This window comes from Pan troglodytes, chromosome 2 (genome assembly GCF_028858775.2).
Source record: "Pan troglodytes isolate AG18354 chromosome 2, NHGRI_mPanTro3-v2.0_pri, whole genome shotgun sequence".
NCBI lineage: Eukaryota > Metazoa > Chordata > Mammalia > Primates > Hominidae > Pan > Pan troglodytes.
The window spans coordinates 37,537,710-37,559,223 of record NC_086015.1 but is presented as its reverse complement, the minus strand read 5'-3'; the positions used below and the strand labels follow the sequence as shown (position 1 = coordinate 37,559,223).

At 37.7% G+C, this 21,514-nt stretch overlaps 1 protein-coding gene across 50 annotated transcripts in view; it reads left to right on the top strand.

Annotated features, from left to right (window-relative positions):
* Positions 1 to 21,514, top strand: part of CLASP2 (cytoplasmic linker associated protein 2) — a 221,376-nt gene that overhangs the window by 172,829 nt on the left and 27,033 nt on the right. For all 50 annotated transcript variants that reach the window (XM_024355363.3, XM_054681601.2, XM_054681602.2 and 47 more), the window contains 4 exons: positions 114 to 257; positions 1,416 to 1,522; positions 6,001 to 6,154; positions 9,494 to 9,722. In XM_024355363.3, coding sequence (XP_024211131.1) covers positions 114 to 257; positions 1,416 to 1,522; positions 6,001 to 6,154; positions 9,494 to 9,722 — 634 coding nt within the window. The remainder of the gene's footprint in view (positions 1 to 113; positions 258 to 1,415; positions 1,523 to 6,000; positions 6,155 to 9,493; positions 9,723 to 21,514) is intronic.

Genomic DNA, 21,514 nt, shown 5'->3' with positions numbered 1-21,514 from the left:
TCCCTGGGAAAGATGGTCAAGCTTCGTGCTATTGAACAGAAATGTAGGGGAAGAAAACGGTCTTGTTTGAGTAACAAAAATATATTCATCTACTGTATGCCTTTGTTTTTTAGGCAGCACAGTCAGTGCTGATTTCATTATTTGAACTCAATACCCCAGAGTTTACAATGTTATTAGGAGCTTTACCAAAAACTTTTCAGGATGGTGCTACCAAGCTTCTTCATAATCACCTTCGAAACACTGGCAATGGAACCCAGGTAATTGTTACTTATTTTCTTGGCTATTATATAATGTGATGGTTGATTTAATAATAATTGCTTTCTTTTATACGAAGTGAACTTGATCCTTAATATATAATTTTTGCATCTTTATTTGGCAGCATTTCCTGAGCAGAATTAAATATTGTCTTGGAAAGAATAGAGTCCCTATTCCTGTCCTGTTAATATTATATTATAATTTGTGTGCATTAGGATAGTGGTAAACAGTGGCCAGGTATGAACAAGAAAAGCAAAACGTGAGCAAAACATAGATGAGAGCACCAGCTGGAAGCCATTAGAATCAGGACATGCTCTTTAGATGAATCGATTCTTATTTGAGGACTAACAAGGATGACTTATTCCAGGGTTAACAAATAAGATTCAAAGGAGGTAGTGCTTTAAGAAGTGTGGTCACATTAAATGATCACAGGCTTGTCAGTCCATTTATACTTGGATGTGCAGGAATTTGTTTTGAAGAAGTAAGTTCTGAGTAAATGAAACATTGAAATATGTATATTTATGTGTTTGTGTATACATATATATTTTTTTTACTGGTATGAAATAACTTACATTATATGCCTAAAGAATTGAACTGAAGCATTAAAAAGAAAGACATTTAATGGCAAATAAAGGAGACACACTGATGGCAGGCTTAAGGTAAAGTCTGAGGAGGGTTAAAAGTAATCCTAAAACAATTTCTTGTGAACCAGAGTCAGTCATCTTTTTAAAAGGAGTAGGGATTATTTCATCATATCTTAAGAATAGACATATTAATAGTATGACCAGATTTAACTCCCTTGGTGTAAAGCAAAGTCAAGGAGGGATAAAATTTGAGCATTAGTAATGGTTAGAAGAAGGAAATTAGCTCAGAACAGGAAGCTAATTTAAAATTACATTCAATCCTTGAGGGAAATGATGTTGATAATATTTGAGAGCAGGAAGCAGGTGAGAACAGAAAAAGACTAAAGAGTTACATTACTAAGTAGGGAGAAATTTTCCCCCCGGAAACCAGACGTAAGTACATGAATATTTAAAATATTGACCTGTAAATATGGCCCTTTAATATGGTTCAACCTAATGTTTGTGTGGCTTCCTTAAGAGTTTTTTTAAGTGAACTTACCTGTAATATGTTAATATTTCTTTGACTCCCTTCATCAGAGTTCCATGGGGAGTCCTTTGACAAGACCAACACCACGATCACCAGCTAACTGGTCCAGTCCTCTTACTTCTCCTACCAATACATCACAGAATACTTTATCTCCAAGGTAATAAAAGGATGATTTTTCATGATGGTTTGTATTTGTAAATTCCCATTCTTTCTTTTTGAGACAGAGTCTTGCTCTGTCGCCCAGGCTGGAGTGTGGTGGTGTGATCTCAACTCACTGCAACCTCTACCTCCCAGGTTCAAGCAGTTCTCCTGCCTCCATCTCCCAATTAGCTGGGCTTACAGGTGCATGCCACCACACCCCGCTGATTTTTGTATTTTTGCTAGAGACAGGGTTTCACCATGTTGGCCAGGCCGGTCACAAACTCCTGACCTTAGGTGATCTGCCCGCCTCGGCCTCCCAAAATGCTGGGATTACAGGTGTGAGGTACCACCCTTGGCTGTAAATTCCATTCTTAAAAAAGCAAGCACTAATATAATTCAAGTCAGTTCCCACTTGACTTGAAAGGTCTTAGAAAAGTAGAAACTTAGCAAATGAAAAAAATTTTATTTGAAAGCCAACTACTTAAATGATAATATATAGGATATGGAATTTTTTAATAAGTGGAAAGAAAACCTGACGGCCTTTTTAAATAAATTACTGCTTATTACATTAAATGGCATAGTTATATTTCTCAGAGATGCTGTATAAATCCAGTAAATTGCAAACTATGTCTTTCGATTACATTATACTAGTCAGTATAAGTGGTGATGAGGTCAGTTATAATGATGAGTTTAAAAAATTAAGCTTGCAAACAAAACATATAAATAACAAATAGGGGAGTGTTAAATATATAATGAATATATGACATTATATATGTATCATATATAATGAATTACATATATGTCATATATAATGAATTACATATATAACATGTCATATATCATAAATATATGACATTAGGTCATACTATGGTTTTCATATTCAGAATGATTTATTTCATATTCAGAATGATTATAACAGAATGATTTATATTCATATATATTTATTACATTTTTATATAATTAACCCTGTTTTTATATTTATTATATATTTAACCCTTCCCTATTTGTTATTTTTATGTTTTGTCTGTAAGCTTAATTTTTTTCATTATATATGTAATGAATCATAGTTATTATAATTCATTACATATATATGTAATTCATTATATATAATGATATATGAATTATATATATAAACATATATAATAAGTAAATAGTGAATATATACCTCTGAGGAAAAAATATGACTGACTGAGAGATTGGTCCTTAATGCAAAATAAAAGATGTGTACAATTTTCACACACTTGTATGATTCAAGCATGAGCTAGATTTCAAATGACATTCTTGACTGCTTAGTAGACTAAAATTTTATTTCCTTTTCTTAGCCTTTTGGAAAATTATTTGCGTAGAAGTTCAGCATCACTGATCATTAGAGAAATGCAAATCAAGCCCACAATGAGATACCATCTCACACCAGTCAGAATGGTTATTATTAAAATGTCAAAAAATAACAGATGCTGGCAAGGTTGTGGAGAAAAAGGAACACTTTTACACTATTGGTGGGAGTGTAAATTAGTTGAACTATTGTGGAAGATAGTGTGGCAATTCCTCAAAGACCTAGAGACAGAAATATCATTTGAGCCAGCAATCCCACTACTGGGTATATACCCAAAGGAATACAAATCATTCTGTTATAAAGATACATGCACATGTATGTGCACTGCAGCACTGTTCACAATAGCAAAGACATGGAATCAACCTAAATGCCTATCAGTGATAGACTGGATAAAGAAAATGTGGTATCTATACACCATGGAATACTATGTGGCCATAAAAACAGAATAAGATCATGTCCTTTGCAGAGGCATAGATGGAGCTGGAGACTGTTATCCTTAGCAGACTAACACAAGAACAACAACAAAAAAATACTGCATGTTCTCACTTACAAGTAGGAGCTAAATGATGAAAACACATGAACACATAGAGGGGAACAACACACACTGGGGCCTACCAGAGGGCAGAGGGTAGGAGGAGGGAGAGGATCAGGAAAAATAATTAATGGACACTAGGCTTAATACCTGGGTGATAAAATAATCTATACAACAAACCCCCATGACACACGTTTGCCTATGTAACAAGTCTGCGCATCCTGAACACATACCCCTGAACTTAAAAGTTTTTTTAAGGAGTTGGGGCTGGCTGTGGTGTATTCCGTGGTGTATAGATACCACATTTTCTTTATCCAGTCTATCACTGATAGGCATTTAGGTTGATTCCATGTCTTTGCTATTGTGAATAGTGCTACAGTGCACATACATGTGCATGTGTCTTTATAACAGAAAGATTTGTATTCCTTTGGGTATATACCCAGTAGTGGGATTGCTGGCTCAAATGATATTTCTGTCTCTAGGTCTTTGAGGAATTGCCACACTATCTTCCACAATAATTCATTCACACCTGTAATCCCAGCACTTTGGGAGGCAGAGGTGGGCAGATCACTTGAGGTCAGGAGTTCGAGACCAGCCTGACCAACATGGCAAAACCCCATCTCTACTAACAGTACAAAAATTAGCCGAGTGTGGTGGTGCATGCCGGTAGTTCCAGCTACTCAGGAGGATGAGGCAGGAAAATCACTTGAACCCAGGAGGCAGAGGTTGCAGTGAGCTGATGTTGTGCTACCGCACTCCAGCCTAAGTCACAGAGCAAGGCTCCGTCTCAAAAAAAAAAAAAGAGTTGGTATTTATAGTTAATAGCTTGATTTTTGTCATTAGCCATATATTATAGTGTGCTTCATCAAGTTATTCATTAAAATTATTGGATAATACATCAACATCTAAGAAAAATATATTGCAAACATTTCCTAGCCTATTTTTTCCATGTTCTACATATATGATAAATTTGGTAGCTAAATTCCATCTTCAGTTGAATTTCAGCATTTGATTATAAAGTTCATGTCTGTAACATATAGAGCAGAATGGCTCACACTTGCAATCCTAGCGCTTTGGGAGGCCAAGGCAGGAGGTTCACTTGAGGCCAGGAGTTTGGGACAAACCTGGGCAACATATTGAGACCCCATCTCTACAAAAAAAAAATTTTTTAAATCAGCCTAGCATGGTGGTGTGTGTTTGTAGTCCTAGCAACTTGATAGGCTGAGGCAGGATGATTATTTAAGCCTAGGAGTTCAAGGCTGCAGTAAGCTATGTTTGCACCACTGCACTCCAGTCTGGGCAGCAGCAAGACCCTGTTCCTTAAAAAAAAAAAAAAAAAAAAAAAATTTGGCCAGTCACGGTGGCTCATGCGTGTAATCGCAACACTTTGAGAGGCCAAGGTGGGCAAATCACCTGAGGTCAGGAGACCAGCCTAGTCAACATGGTGAAACCCCATCTCTACTAAAAATACAAAAAATTAGCCTGATGTGGTGGCAGGAGCCTGTAATCCCAGCTACTCGGGAGGCTGAGGTGAGGCTGAGGCTGGAGAATCGCTTGAGCCTGAGAGGTAGAGGTTGCAGTGAGCCAAGGTTGCGCCATTGCACTCCAGCCTGGGCAACAAGAGTGAAACTCCATCTCAAAAAAAAAAAAAAATTATATTCAGTATTAAAAATCCTCTATCTTCTTACAAATTTGTGTTAAAATACATTTATCTCTTTGTCAAGCAGTACCATTACTGGGAGTTGATCACAGAGATTGATAAACTTTCTGTAAAGGGTCAGGTAGTAAATATTTTAGGCTGTTTGAGTCATGGTCTTAGAGTCTCTTCTCAACTCTGCTATTGTATGAAAACAGCCATCAACAATAGAAGTAGGAAACAGCCATAGACAATACCTAAATAAATAGGCACGACTATGTTTAATAAAATTTTATTTATGGGCTGGGTGCAGTGGCTCACGCCTGTAATCCCAGCACTTTGGGAGGCCGAGGTGGGCGGATCACCTGAGGTCAGGAGTTCGAGACCAGCCTGCGCAACATGGGGAAACCCCATCTTTACTAAAAATACAAAAATTAGCCGGGTGTGGTGGCCGGCGCCTGTAATCCCAGCTACTCAGGAGGCTGAGGCAGGAGAATCAGTTGAACTCGGGAGGCAGAGGTTGCCGTGAGCCGAGATCACGCCATCACATTCCAGCCTGGGGGAGAAGAGTGAGATTTCGTCTCCAAAAAAAAAGAAAAAATTTATTTATGGACACTGACATTTAAATTTTATCTAATTTTCATGAATTTTTTTGTTTTTTTCCAACCTTTTAAAAATGTGAAAAACGTTCTTAGCTTACAAGCCATCCATAGTTTGTTGACCTCTGGTTAATCAGAACATTTTTCAAGGTGGAAAGACAAACTAGTTATTAAGGTCTGTGCATTCTAGAGTAACTGTAAGGTGTCCTTGGTGGAAGGACAAAGAGACATGTACTTTAACTATATATAGCTGCTATTTTTTATTTTGCTAATTATGCTCTGAGAATATACATTCTCTAATCCTGTCTTTATAAATATCCTTATATAATCTCCTCAGATGTGTTTGTATTTTAAAACTACACCTAAGTAAAAATTAGTGTCGTCTTTTTCGTAGTGCATTTGATTATGACACAGAAAATATGAACTCTGAAGATATTTATAGCTCTCTTAGAGGTGTCACTGAAGCAATCCAGAATTTCAGCTTCCGTAGCCAAGAAGATATGAATGAGCCATTGAAAAGGGATTCTAAAAAAGATGATGGCGATTCAGTAAGTATTTTAATATCCTTACTTTCCAGACTATTTTATTGTTCATTAATAATTTTTTAAATTACATTTTGCTTTCTGTCATTTTCGAATATACTTTTCTAGGGATCAGTCACTCTACAAGTATTTACTGAGTATCTACCACATACCAGGCACTGTTTGAGGCATTAGATTTATACAACAAAATCACTGCCTTCAAATTCCTTTTAGATTTTCATATAGAGATGAGTATTATAGAGTTTTAGGATAGAATGTGCTTTAGAGGAAAGTGAATCTTAGATTGTGTGGTCTAAGATGCATTAGATTTATACGACAAAATCACTGCCTTCAAATTTCCTTTTAGATTTTTCATATAGAGATGAGTACTACAGAGTTTTAGGATAGAATGTGCTTTGGAGGAAAGTGAGTCTATTTTAGATTGTGTGGTCCAAGAAGGCCTCACTCCAAAGGTAGCATTTGCATTGAAACCTAAATAAAGCCACATAAAATCTAGAGGAGAATTCCTTGAAATAATTAGCAAATCCAAAGACATTTAGATGGGAACAAGCTTTGTATAGTTGAGGACTAGGAAGAAAACCAGTGTAGTTGGACCATTGTGAGAGAAAAGGAGTGGAACATGGGCCAGATCACATTGAGTCTTTTTTTTTTTTTTGAGACGGAGTCTCGCTCTGTCGCCCAGGCGGGAGTGCAGTGGCGCAATCTCGGCTCACTGCAAGCTCTGCCTTCCGGGTTCACGCCATTCTCCTGCCTCAGCCTCCTGAGTAGCTGGGACTACAGGCGCCCGCCACCACGCCCGGCTAATTTGTTGTATTTTTAGCAGAGATGAGGTTTCACCGCGTTAGCCAGGATGGTCTCGATCTCCTGACCTTGTGATCTGCCCACCTCGGCCTCCCAAAGTGCTGGGATTACAGGTGTGAGCCACTGCGCCCGACCCACATTGAGTCTTGTAAGAACACATAAGAAGTTTAGAATTTTTTTTGCCTGTTAGGTGTAGTGATAGTAATTTGCATTGTCAGTTTATGGGGCTACAGTTAAGAATGTGTTTTGTTTTGTTTTGTTTTTTTAATAATGTGCCAAATGTTTTATTTCTCTTGTATGCAAGTAACTGACTCTCAAGTATTTTTAAAAACACATCATTACACTTAAGTAAGAATGTTATAACCTACAACATTCTTACATATTTAATATTATTGACATATTTGAATATTGTTTATTGCTTCTGCCATTATACACAGAATAGTTTTTTACTTTCCTGCTTCTTAGACTTTTCTCTGACAGCTTAGACTTTTCACAAAATGAGCCATCCCACCAGTTCCTGTGGAATTCATTGTTTCTCAGTGTTTGCAAAGTTACAGAACATTGTAGTGCTTCAGCACATCTCCAAAGGGCTCCTTCCTCTGACTTCCTGCCATCTTTGCTGCTGCTGTTTTTCTCACGATGCCTATCTGGCAGAGCAAGATTGTGGTGAGCCTAGTATACTGGCTGCCAAAACCAGCTTATCACTGATATTTGAGGTTCCCTACCCTTCAAAGCTGCATGTGGTAGCAACAACAGATTAGTAGGAATCACTGCTTCATTGAGACTCAGGTTTTTTTTTGTTTTTTAGACACAGCATGGTACAGGGTAGGGAACTCAAATTGTGAATTTTGGGAAATGAGTTCAAATCCCGGTTCCTGGCAGTTATTAGCTAATCAGGTGATCACCTCTAAGCTTCAGTGTCTTCATTAAGAAAATAGGGATATCACTGCTTACCTTAAAAGTTGTTGTAAGTGTAATAAATCCTATGACTCTATTCAGCTCAGACCTCTTTCCTGAGTTCCACATTCACATTCAGCTGCCTGTTTGAACTCCTGGTCTTCTCCCCTAAAGCTGCTCTTTCCTATCTTAGTTAATGGCAACCCTAGTTGCCTAGCCAAAATCCATGGACAAGAGTTGTTGAGACCTCTGTTTTTCTCATCCTCCATACCAAATCTGTCAGGAAATCTTTTGTCTCCACTGCAGAATGTATCCAGAATTCAGCCTATTCTCACCACTGCCTTTCTGGTTTGAGCCATCATCTTCATCATTTCTCTCACCTGGATTATTAAAATTTGGCCTCCTTGATTATGCCCTTGACCTCCTATAGTCCACTCTCACTCTCACTCAACTCTATAGGAGGTCTCTGTCTCAGAGTAAAAACCAAAGTCTATACAATAGGCTTTTTTTCTGTTACCTCTCTGGCCTCATCTCCTGCTAGTTTCCTCCTTGTTCACTCTGCTCCTGCCACACTGGCCTCCTTGCTATTCCTTGAACTTACTATGCATGTTCCTGCCTCAGGATCTGTGTATTGGCTGTTTTCTCTACCTGAAACACTCTACCTCTGGATAGCCCCTTGGCTGATTCCCTTACTTCCTTCAAGTGTTTATTCAAGTGGCTTCTCAGTGAACCCTACTCATCCTATTTAATCTGTGAACTCCATCCTCCCACCTCAGCATTCATGATTCCTTCTTCTAACATGTCGTATACTTTATTCGTTCATTAAGTTTTTTTTTTTGTTTTTTTTTTTTTGGTCTGTCCCTCCACTAAAATATAAACTCTACTGGGGTAGGCATCGTTCTCTCTTTTGCTCACTGATGTATTCCCGATGCTGTGAACAATGCCAGGCATATAATATGTGCATAGTAAATATTTTAAGAATATTTGTAAAGTGCCTAGCAAATGGCTTGGCACATAGTTGCCCAGTGGATGGTGGTGATGCTGATACCCATGGTAGTAATTATTTTGATACCAGTATTTGTATCAGTATTCATATTCATATTTTGATAAGTATATACCCAAATTCTTTTGGCATCCTTCCAAAAGTTATGCAGGCCTTTTAAGCCTTTCTTTTTTTTTTTTTTTCTCCTTAAAGCAAGCCTTTTTAAATTTGATTTTATTATGCTTTGTTGACATACTGTTGTATGATATACCATTACCTTAATAATGGAATCTGGCAGCTTGTAGTACTGTATTGCTTATGAAAGTTCTTTTGTATCTTTAACTGACATGGAGAAGTTGCTGGTAATCACACTGTACATATTGTCTGGTCAAGTTGTTTGCAAGGGAACTGTAATAATCATTAGAGGCAGCATTCTTTTACAGTTCTCATTTGCCTTCACAGCTGTAGTTTATATTTTTAAGCTTTGACATCTGGAATATAAATTGTAACTCATAATGTTGATTGCCATTACTTAAATTTTTTAGCTGGTTATTGTTATCTTTTTAAAATTGTCTTTTAAGCAGTAGAGAAATATCTTTTTAGAATGTTAAATAGATACTTGAAAAATGAGTTAATTTGCTGTGCCTTTCACTTCCCATTGATAGATGTGTGGTGGTCCTGGGATGTCTGACCCAAGAGCAGGAGGTGATGCTACTGACTCAAGCCAAACAGCTCTTGATAATAAAGCTTCATTGCTCCATTCAATGCCTACTCACTCCTCTCCACGCTCTCGAGACTATAATCCATATAACTATTCAGATAGCATCAGTCCCTTCAACAAGTCTGCCCTCAAGGAAGCCATGTTTGATGATGATGCTGACCAGTTTCCTGACGGTATGTTCTGGGTCACACTGCTACTGTCTGTTTTGGAGAACTTGGTAATCGATGAAGTAAAAGAAATGCATATGCTCTTTTATTATAACTCCCAAAAAGTAACAATTTTTAGAATAAGAATGTTTTCTCCCATCTTCTAGGAACTCATCTCTAGTGCTTTGGTCATTTTCTTCTCCTGAATGAGAAACAGGGTAGTCATCTTGAGATCATGATCAAAATCAAGAAAACCTTAGTTACCACCCAGAAATAACTAAAACCAATTGTAGCTTATAAATTTACTTTACCTCTAGACACAATTTATTTGGTCATTAATTTTTATACCACGATGACAAAACCTTTGAAGAAATACCCATTCTTTATAGTAGCCCTTTAAGCATGAAGTCATAAACTTTTTTATTAATAAAATACATTTCAAGGACAAAATATAAGGAAAGTTACCATTAGGATTTGAATTTGGGTGAAATGGGCTTAGTTCTAAGCTCTAACACTTACTAAGCTGCATAGCCTGGCAAGATGGTTAACTTTCCCGAGTCTCAGTTATCACCTCCAAAAGAGGATGATGATGATTATACTACCTAATCCCAGTGTGCAGTAAGATGCAGGTAAGTTGTATAAAAACTGATGATATAGTACAGAACACTACAAATGTTTTAGTGTTTTGTTAAAGAGACTGGGTGTCACTCTGTTGCCCAGTCTGGAATGTAGTCGCTCAAACATAGCTCACTGCAGCCTTGTCCTCGTAGGCTCAAGCAATCCTCCCACCTCAGCCTCCTGAGTAGCTGGGACTACGGACCACCATACTCAGCTAATTTTACCTTTTTAAATAAATGTTCTATAGAGATGGGGCCTCCCTATGTTGCCTAGGCTGGTCTTGAACTCCTGGCCATAAGTGATCCTCCCACCTCAACCTCTCAAAGTGCTGGGATTGTAGGTGTGAGCCACTGTGCCTGTCCTAGTTATTTTTTATAATAAGGAAACATATTTTTTCTTAATTACTTAATTCATTAATACTTTTCTTAAGATTCTAGTACTATATAGTAATATATAACTATACACAGATAAACTTGAAAGTCTTTCTCTCAACACTATCCCATGATTCTATATTCAGGTTTTTCTTTATTCCCATAATGTTGCTGTCAGTGAACATATTTCTGCATAAACCTTTATGCCCGTAAATAATTCTTTTTGTGTGTGTCAGGCATCTTAAGAACAGTCAGTGGCCAGGCGCAGTGGCTCACTCCTGTAATCCCAACACTTTGGGAGGCCGAGGTGGGTGGATCACTTGAGGCCAGGAGTTCGAGACCAGCCTGACCAACATAGTGAAAACTTCTCTACTAAAAATATGAAAATTAGCTGGGCGTGGTGGCACGCGCCTGTCATCCCAGCTACTCGGGAGCTGAGGCAGGAGAATCACTTGAACTCCCTGGGAGGTGGAGGTTTCAGTGAACTGAGATTGCACCACTGCACTCCAACCTGGGCAACAGAGTGAGACCCTGTCTCAAAAAAAAAGAGCAATAAAGATAATTCACTTTTAAGAGATTTCTAGAGATGGAATTGCTCACTTAAAGGATAGGTGAATTTAAAGTTTTAAACTTACTACCTATTTACATCTCAGAATAGTTGGCTAGTTTAAGTAATGCTGATTTTCTCACCAACACAGAATGTTTAAAACTTTTTCTGATTGTGACGAATGTACATTTCCTTGATTATTAGATATTGAGGAATTAAATATTAGAAATATTTTTAAATTTTTAAAATTTTTATTAACAAGAAATAGCTTCACTTGTAATTCTTTGATTACTAGCAAAGTTGAGGAGTGTTTTTGTTACCTTCTCTTTAATATATTCACAAATATCAAAAAGCCAAAATTATGACAGTTTACCAAACTAAGTCCAAATTGCATAAGGATGTAGAAAATTGCCACAATTATAGACTTTGATGTGTTTTAATCTGTCACAAATAGTTGACTGTCTTTCTGAGGTTTAGTCATTATAGTGGTGTAACATTGGTGAATAAATTGGACATAGCATGAAAGTATCCATTGAATACTATGTAGTAGCAACAGCCTGGTAAATTGAGACTTAGCTTCAGTAGCATTAATTATTTAAAAATCATTTATGCACATGGGTCACAAACTGTCAGACTAAATGTCAACTGACTTTTCTTGCCTTGATTGTACTATAAATATGTATTTTTTAATCTTAAAATGATCAAGAGCTTAAAAATTGGGAGTACAGTACAAAGAACTTTTTCTTCATGAAACATTTGAAAGTAAATTACCAACCTGATGCTCTGTCACGTTAAACACTTTAGGATTTATTTTCTACAAAGACATTCTCATGCATAACAACAAAATACTTATCAAAATCAAGAAATTAGCCAGTGCCAGTAGTCCCAGCTACTCAGGAGGCTGAGCCAGGAGGATCCTTTGAGGCTTGGAGTTCAAGGCTACAGTATACTATGATGATGCCTGTGAAGAGTCCTGTACTAAAGACTGGACAACAAATGAGATTCTGTCTCTAAAAAACTAATAATTACAAAAAATAAAATTTCTTTTCTTCCCCCTAAACCACAGAATTTTTTAAATCAGGAAATTATCATTGGTACATTAATAACCACCTAATCCTTAAAACCCCATTAGAATTTTGCCAGCTGTCCCAGTAATATCTTTTTTCCAATTTGTTTTGCTGTGTTAAAATACACATAACATTTATTATCTTAAGCATTTTATATATACAGTTTAGTGATATTAAATACATTCATACTGTTGCACATCCATCAAGACCATCCATCTCACATAACTCTTTTCATGTTGTAAAACTGAAACTCTATACCAATTAAATAATAACTCCCCAATTCCACCCCCACTCCAGCCCCTGGCAACTACCATTCTCTTGTCTCTCTGATTTTTGTCTACTCTTAAGTACTCTATAAGTGGAGTCATACATTACTTGTCATTTTGTGACTGGCTTATTTCATTTAGCATGGTATCCTCAAGGTTGATTCATGTTGTAGCATATGTCAGAATTTTCTTCCTTTGTAAGGCTGAATAATATTCCATTGTGTGTATATGCCACATTTTGCTTATCCATTCATCCACTGATGGACACTTGTGTTGCTTCCAAGTTTTGGCTGTTATGAATAATGTTGCTATGAACATTGGTGTGCACATACCTCTTCAATACCCTGTTTTCAATTTTGATGGGTAAATACCCAGAAGTAGAATTGCTGGATCATATGGTAGTTCTGTTTTTAATTTTCTGAAGACACTGTACTGTTTTCCATAGCAGGTATACCATTTTACTTCCCCACCACCAGTGCAGAAGGGTTTCAGTTTCCCATATCCTCACCAATACTAGTTATTTCATTGTTGCTGTTGTTGTTTTATAGTAACCATCTGAATGGATGTGTGGCGATATCCCATTGTAGGTTTTGTTTTTGTTTTTGTTTTTGTTTTCGTTTTGAGACAGAGTTTCGCTCTTGTCGTCTAGGCTGGAGTGCAATGGCGCGATCTTGGCTCACTGCAACCTCCACCTCCCAGGTTCAAGCAATTCTCCTGCCTCAGCCTGCTGAGTAGCTGGGATTACAGGTGTGCACCACCATGCCTGGCTAATTTTTGTATTTTAGTAGAGACGGGGTTTGTCCATGTTGGTCAGGCTGGTCTCGAACTCCTGACCTCAGGTGATCCACCCTCCTTGGCCTCCCAAAGTGCCGAGATTACAGGTATGAGCCGTTGCACCTGGCCGTCATTGTAGTTTTGATTTGCATTTCCCTAATGATTAGTAATGCTGAGCATCTTTTCCTGTGCTTATTGGCCATTTGATTACCATCTTTGGAAAAATGTCTTTTCTACTCCTTTGCCCATGTTTGAATCAGGTTGTTTATTTTTGTTGTTGTTGCAGGAGTTCTCTGTATATTCTGGATATTAATATCTTGTCAGATATATGATTTGCAAATATTTCTTCCATTCTGTGGGTTGCCATTTTACTCTGTTGATATTATTTTTTGAGACACAGAAATTTTTAATTTTCATTAACTTTAATTTGCCTATTTTTGTTGTTGTTGCCTGTGCCTTTGGGGGCTGTATATTCTATTCTTGTTCTATGTGTCTGTCTTTATGCCATTAAAATGCTGTTTTGATTACTGTAGCTCTGTAGTAAATTTTGAAATCAGGGAGAAGTATGAGTCCTCTAGCTTTGTTCTTTTTCAAGACTGTTGTGACTATTTGCTGTCACTTAAGATTCCTTATGAATTTTAGGATAATTTTTCTATTTCTGTAAAAAGTGTCATTGGGATTTTGGTAGTGATTGCACTGAATCTGTAGATCTCTTTGGATAATATTGGTATCTTAACATTATTAAGTGTTCCAATCCATGAAAATGGGATGTGCTTCTATTTATGTGTATTTTCTTTTATTTCTTTCAGCAGTCTTTTCTAGTCTTCATTGTACAAGTCTTTCACCTTGGATAATTCCGATGTACAGTCATGCAGTACATAACATTTCATACAGTGTCAGACTCCATTTATGACAGTGGTCCCATAAGATTAAAATGGAGCTAAAAAATTCCTATTACCTAGTGGTATCATTGCTGTCATACCATCATAGTGCAATGCATTACACGTTTGTGATAATGCTGGTGTAAACAAACCTGCACTGCCAACTGTATAAAAATATAGCACATACAATTATGTGAAATACATAATACTTAATATCCTTAATAAACAACTGTGTTACTGGTTTGTTTATTTATTTATTTATTTATTTTTGAGACAGGGTCTTACTCTGTCACCTAGGCTGGAGTGCAGTGGCATGATCTTGGTTCATTGCAGCCTCACCGTCCTGGGCTGAAGCTGTTCTCCTGCCTTAGCCTCCTGAATAGCTGGGACAACAGGTACACGCCACCATGCCTGGCTAATTTTTTTTTGTAAAGTTGGGGTTTTGTGATATTGTCCAGGCTAGTCTAAAACTCCTGGGCTCAAGCAGTCTGCCTGCTTTAAGCCTTGCAAAATGCTGGGATTACAAGGCATGCACCACCATGCACAGCCTGGTTTTAGTATTTACTATACTATACTTTTCATCACTATTTTAGAGTGTACTCATACTTATTTTTTTTTTTTAAGTTAATTGTAAAACAGCCTCATTCGGGTCCTTCAGGAGGTATTCCACAAGAAGGCATTGTTGTCATAGGAAATAACAGCCCCATGCATGTTATTACCCTTGAAGATCTTTCAGTGGGACAAGATGTGGAGGTGGAAGACAGTGAAGTTGATCTTGACCCTGTGTAGGACTAGACTAATGTGTGTGTTTGTGTCTTAGGTTTTAACAAAAAAGTTTAAAAATTTTTAAAAACTTTGATAGAAAAATGGCTCCTCAAATATGAATGTAAAATGGCTCACAGATTTGCAGTCTAATTTCTAGGCTCTCTATTCTGTTCTGTGGTCTATGTGCCTGTTTTTGTGCTAGTACCATGCTGTTTTGGTTACTGTATCCTTGTAGTATAGTCTGAAATCAGGCAACGTGATGCCTCTAGCTTTGTTCTTTTTGCCTAGGCTTGCCTTTGCTATTTGGGCTCTTTTTTGGTTCCATATGAATTTTAAAATAGGTTTTTCAAGTTCTGTGAAGAATGTCGTTGGTAGTTTGATAGGAATAGCATTGAATCTGTACATTGCTTTGGGCAGAATAGTCATTTTAATGATGTTGATTCTTCCTATCCATGAGCTGGGATGTTTTAACATTTGTTTGTGTCTTCTCTGATTTCTTTGAGCAGTGTTTTGTAATTCTCATTGTAGAGCTCTTTCACTTCTCTGGTTAGCTATATTCCTAGGTATTTTATTCTTTTTATGGCAGTTGTGAATGGGATTGCCTTTCTGATTTGACTCTTGGTTTGGCTGTTGTTAGTGTATAGGAATGCTAGTGATTTTCGTATGTTGATTTTATATCCTGAAACTTAGCTGAAGTTGTTTATCAGCTTGAGGAGCTTTTGGGCTGAGACTATGGGGTTTTCTAAATATAAAATGATGTTGTCTGCAAACAGAGATAGTTTGACTTTCTCTTCATGTTTGGACGCCCTTTATCTGTCTATCGATCTCTCTTTCTTTCTCTCTTTCTTTCTTCCTTTCTTTCTTTCCTTCTTTGTTTCTTTCTTTCTTTCTTTCTTTCTTTCTTTCTTTCTTTCTTTCTTTCTTTCTTTCGAGATGCAGTCTTGCTCTGTCACCCAGGCTGGCGTGCTGTGGCGCAATCTTGGCTCACAGCAACCTCTGCCTCCTGGGTTCAAGCAATTCTCCTGCCTCAACCTCCCAAGTAGCTGGGACTACAGGCACACACCACCACTCCAGGCTGATTTTTGTATTTTTAGTAGAGATGGGGTTTCACCATGTTGGCCAGGCTGGTCTCAAATTCCTGACCTCAAGTGAGCCACCCATCTCGGCATCCCAAAATGCTGGGATTACAGATGTGAGCCACCATGCCTGACCTGGAAGCCCTTTATTTCTTTCTCTTGCCTGATTGCTCTGGCTAGGACTTCCAAAACTATGTTTAATAGAAGTATTGAGAGAGGGCATCCTTGTCTTGTGCCAGTTTTCAAGGGGACTGCTTCCAGCTTTTGCCCATTTTGAATAATGTTGGCTGCTGTGGGTTTGTCATATATGGCTCTTATTATTTTGAGATATGTTCCTTCAATACCTAGCTTATTGAGAGTTTTTAGCATGAAGCAGTGTTGAATTTTGTCAAGTCTTTTTTTGTGTCTATTGAAATAATCATGTGGTTTTTGTCTTTAGTTCTGTATATGTGATGAATCACATTCATTGATTTGTGAATGTTGAGCCAGCGTTGCATCTAGGGATGAGGCCTACATGATCATGGTGGATTAGCTTTTTGATGTCCTGCTGGATTCGGTTTGCCAGTATTTTCTTGAGGATTTTGCATTGATGTTCATCAAGGATACTGGCCTGAAGTTTTCTTTTTTGTTGTTGTGTTTTTTTTGTTTTGTTTTGAGACAGTCTCGCTCTGTCACCCAGGCTGGGGGGCAGCAGCATGATCTCGGCTCTCTGCAACCTCCACCTCCTGGGTTCAAGTAATTCTCCTGCCTCAGCCTCCTGAATAGCTGGGATTACAGGTGCATGCCACCACGTCTGGCTAATTTTTTGTGTTTTTAGTAAAGATGGGTTTTAACTATGTTGGCCAGGCTGGTCTCAAGCTCCTGACCTCAGGTGATCTGCCTGCCTCAGCCTCCCAAAGTGCTGGGATTACAGGTGTGAGCCACAGTACCCAGACTCTGCCAGGTTTTGGTATCATTCTGTGATGCTGGCCTCAAAATGAGTTGTGAAGGAGTCTTTCCTCCTCACTTTTTTGGAATCGTTTCTGTAGGAATGGTACCAGCTTTTATTTGTACATCTGGTAGAATTCAGCTGTGAATTCATTGGATCCCGTGCTTTATTATTATTATTGGTAGGCTATTTTTTACTGATTCAATTTTGGAGCTTGTTATTAGTCTGTTCAGGGAATCAGTTTCTTCCTGCATCAGTTTTGGGAGGGTGTATGTGTCCAGGAATTTATCTGTCTCTTCTAGGTTTTCTAGTTTATATGCATAGAGGTGTTCGTAGTAGTTTCTGATGGTTTTTATTCCTGTGCAGTCAGTAGTAACATTCCCTTCATCATTTCTAATTGTGTTTATTTGGATCTTCTCTCCTTCTTTGTTAGTCTAGCTAGTGGCCTATCTATTTTATTAATTTTTTCAAAAACAACTCCTGAATCCATTGATCTTTTGAAAGATGTTTTGTGTCTCAATTTCTTTCATTTCAGCTCTGATTTTTATTTCTTGTCTTCTGCTAACATTGGGGTTAATTTGTTCTTCCTTCTCTAATTCTTTCAGTTATGAAGTTAGGTTGTTATTTTGAGATCTAACTTTTTGATGTTGGCATTTAGTGCTATGAATTTACCTCTTAACACTGCCATAGCTGTATCTCAAAGATTCTAATGTCTTGTATCTTTGTTCTCATTGTTTTCAGAGAACTTCTTGATTTCTGCCTTAATTTCATTATTTACCCAAAAGTAATTCAGGGGCGTGTTGTTTAATTCCATATAATTGCATGTTTTTGAGCAATTTTCATAGTCTTGACTTCTATTTTTATTGTGCTGTGGTCCAAGCTTGTGTCTGGTGTGATTTTGGTTCTTTTACATTTCTTGAGGATTGTTTTATATCCAATTATGTGGGCAGTTTTAGAGTATGTGCCATGTGATGATGAGAAGAATGTATATTCTGTTGGTTTGGGGTGGAGAGTTCTATAAAGGTCTGTCAGATCCATTTGGTCCAATGTTGAGTTTAGTCCTGAATATCTTTGTTAATTTTCTGCCTTGATGATCTGTCTAATACTATCAGTGGAGTGTTGAAGTCTCCTGCTGTTACTGTGTGGGAATCTATGTCTCTTTGTAGATCTCTAAGAACTTGCTTTATGAATCTGTGTGCTCCTGTGTTGCGTGCATATATATTTAGGATACTTAGGTCTCCTTGTTGAATTGAACCCTTTTCCATTATATAATGTCCTACTTTGTCTTTTTTGATCTTTGTTGGTTCGAAATCTCTTCTGTCTGAAGTTAGGATTGCAACCTCTGATTTTTTGTTTTACATTTGCTTGGTAGATTTTCCTCCATACCTTTATTTTGAGTCTCTGTGTATTATGACATCTGAGCACTTTGGGAGGTCAAGGCAGGGCAGATCACTTGACACCAGGAGTTCAAGACCAGCCTGGCCAACATGGTAAAAACCCATCTTTACTAAAAATACAAAAATTAGCCGGGCATGGTGGTGCACACCTGTAATCCCAGCTATAAATTAAAAAAAAAAAAAAAAAGAAGCAGCAGCAGCAGCCTGCCCACGCTTTGGTAGAGCAGCTATGCTGGAGGAATCCCTTCCGCCCCCTGGTCAGATCAAACTCTATAAAGCCGGAAGACTGGATCAGCCAAGTCACCCAAACAGCAAAGATGGCAGCCTGCCCCTCCCGCCAGGAGCTCCTTCTTAGGGAGGTGCAGTGCCGTTAACAGTGGCTGTCTGGAATTCCAAGCCAGTGGGTCTTATCTTGTGAGGTGCTGTGGAAGTGGGGCCGCAGGCTGTCACTGCTCAGCCCCCTAGATTCAGCCTCTTTCCTAAGGCTATGTACGGGGGTCTAACCTCCCACTTTGCCACAGCTGTAGCTACCTTTGCCTGAAAGCCCGAGTATCTGAGGCTCCAGGGTTTCCATGCATGCCTGAGTGGCTCCTCTGCCAAGACTCCACATAGTTCTGACAGACTGAAGGCTAGTGGAGTGGGTTCACAGGGAGATCTCCTGACCTGAGGGTTGCAGAGATCTGTGGGAGAAGCATGGTCCCTGGAGTCACATATTCACTCACCGCTTTCCTAGGCAGGGGAGGTTCCCCTGGCTCGGTGTTGCTCTCTAGTGGGCTGCTGTCCTGTCTTACTTTTCTTTGTTCTCTGTGGGTCAAGTTGTTTCCTTGATTAGTCCCATTGTGAGCACCTGGATGTTTGAGTTGAAGGTGTGTTTACTCACCCCTTCCCTTCCTCTCTGTGAGAGCCATGTACACTAGCTACTTCTGGTCAGCCATCTTGCCCCTTTATCCTTTCTCATTTTTAAGTTAACACATTTATAGCTATAAATTTCCCCCTTAGCACTGTTTTCACTGTGTTCCATAAGTTTTGGTATGTAGTTGTTTTTATTCAGTTGTCTCTCTATATTCTAGTTTCTCTAATTTCTTTGATCCATTAAGAGTGTGTTGTTTAATTTCCTCAAACTTGTGAATTTTCCAGTTTTACTTCTGTTACTGATTTGTAACTTCATCATGTGGTGGGAGAAGATACTATGTTTTATATCCATATTTTAAAATCTGTTGAAACTTACTTTGTGTCCCAACATATAACCTATATTGGAAAATGTCCTGTGTACACCATATATGTCTGTTGGATGTAGTTGTTTTATTGTATTAAGTCCTCTGTTTTCTTACTTCTGTCTCTTTGTTCTATCCATTATTGAGAGTGAGAATCCAATAGTGAGAGTCCAACTATTATTGTAAAACTATTTTTCCCTTCAATTCTGTCAGTTTTTGCTTCATATATTTTGATGGTCTGTCATTAGCTGCATACATGTTTATAGTTGTTATTTATTCTTGATGCATATTGAATCTTTTTAATATATAATGTCCTCCTCCTTTATCTTTTGTAACCTGTTTTTCACTTAAGGTCTATTTTGTCTGATTATTATTATTTTTCTTTTTTTTATCCTAAGACAGGGTCTCACTTTCATTGCCCAGGCTGGAATGCAGTGACTCAATCATGGCTTACTGCAGCCTCAACTTGTGGGCTCAGGTGGATTCTCCCACCTCAGCCTCCCTAGTAGCTGGGATTATAGGCACATGCCACCACGCCTGGCTAATTGTATGTATTTTTAGTAGAGATGGGGTTTCACTGTGTTGCCTGGTCTGGTCTTAAACTCCTGAGCTTAAGTGATAAGTGATCTGCCTCCTTTGGCCTCACAAAGTGCTAGTATTACAGGCGTGCACCAACACACCCAGCCTATTTTGTCTGACATTAGTATAGCCACCCCTGCTCTCTGACTATTACTTATTGATATACCTATTACTATTACCATTGATATACCATGCAAATAGTAATAGTTTTACTATTATTGATATACCTATTACTATTACTATTGATATACCAGGCAAATGGTAATTACTGTTTGCAAAAGGATAGAATATCTTTCTGTCCTTTTTCATCCATTCTGCTAATCTCTGTCTTTTGACTGGGTGATTTAATTCGTTTACATTTAAAGTAATTACTGATAAGAAAGGACTTACTTCTGTCATGTTGCTATTTGTTTTCTGTATGCCTTATAGCCTGTCACTTTTTACATTACTTTCTTTTGTGTTTAGTTGTTTTGTAGTGAAATGTTTAAATTTTTTATTTCCTTTAGTGTATATTTTATAGCTGTTTTCTTGGTTGTTTCCGTGGGGGTTACATTTAATATCCTAAATTTATAATGCTACTTTAAATGTATGCCAGTTTAATTTCAATAACATACAAAAACTCTGTGCTTTTCCAGCTCTGACCCCACCCTTTTCAGTTGTTGGCATTATAAAATTACGTCTTTATTACAATTGTCTCCAGAAATATAAACTGTCTTTTACTATATTAGTCTCTTAGATTATGTAGAAAACAAAAAGTGGAGTTACAGTCTGTTATTTACAGTAATAGTAGTTTTTATAATTGCCAATGTATATATTTACGTTTATTGAGATCTGTATTTCTTCATATGGTTTCAAGTTACTGTCTAGAGTACTTTTAATTTCTCCCTCGCTTTTGAAGGACAGTTTTGACAGATGTAGGATTCTTGGTTAACAGTTTTTTTCTTTTAGCACTTTGAATATATCAGCCTACTACCTTCTGACCTCTAACGTTTCTAATGAGAAATCTGCTGATAATCTTACTGAGGATCCTTTTTATGTCACTGGTCACTTATCTGTTGCTGCTTGCAAGATTCTGTCTTTGCCTTTTGAAAGTTTGATTATCATGTGTCTTGATGTGGCTCTCTTTGAGTTCATTTTACATGGAATTCATTGAGCTTCTTATATGTTTATGTTCATGTCTTTCATCAAATTTTGGAGGTTTTCAGCCATAGTTTTTTCAAATATTTTTTCTGTCTTTCTGTTCTCTTCTGATACTCCCACAATGAGTAGATTTGTTCACTCGATGATGTCTCACATATCCCTCAGGCTCTGCTCACTAATTCTTTTGCCTGCTCAA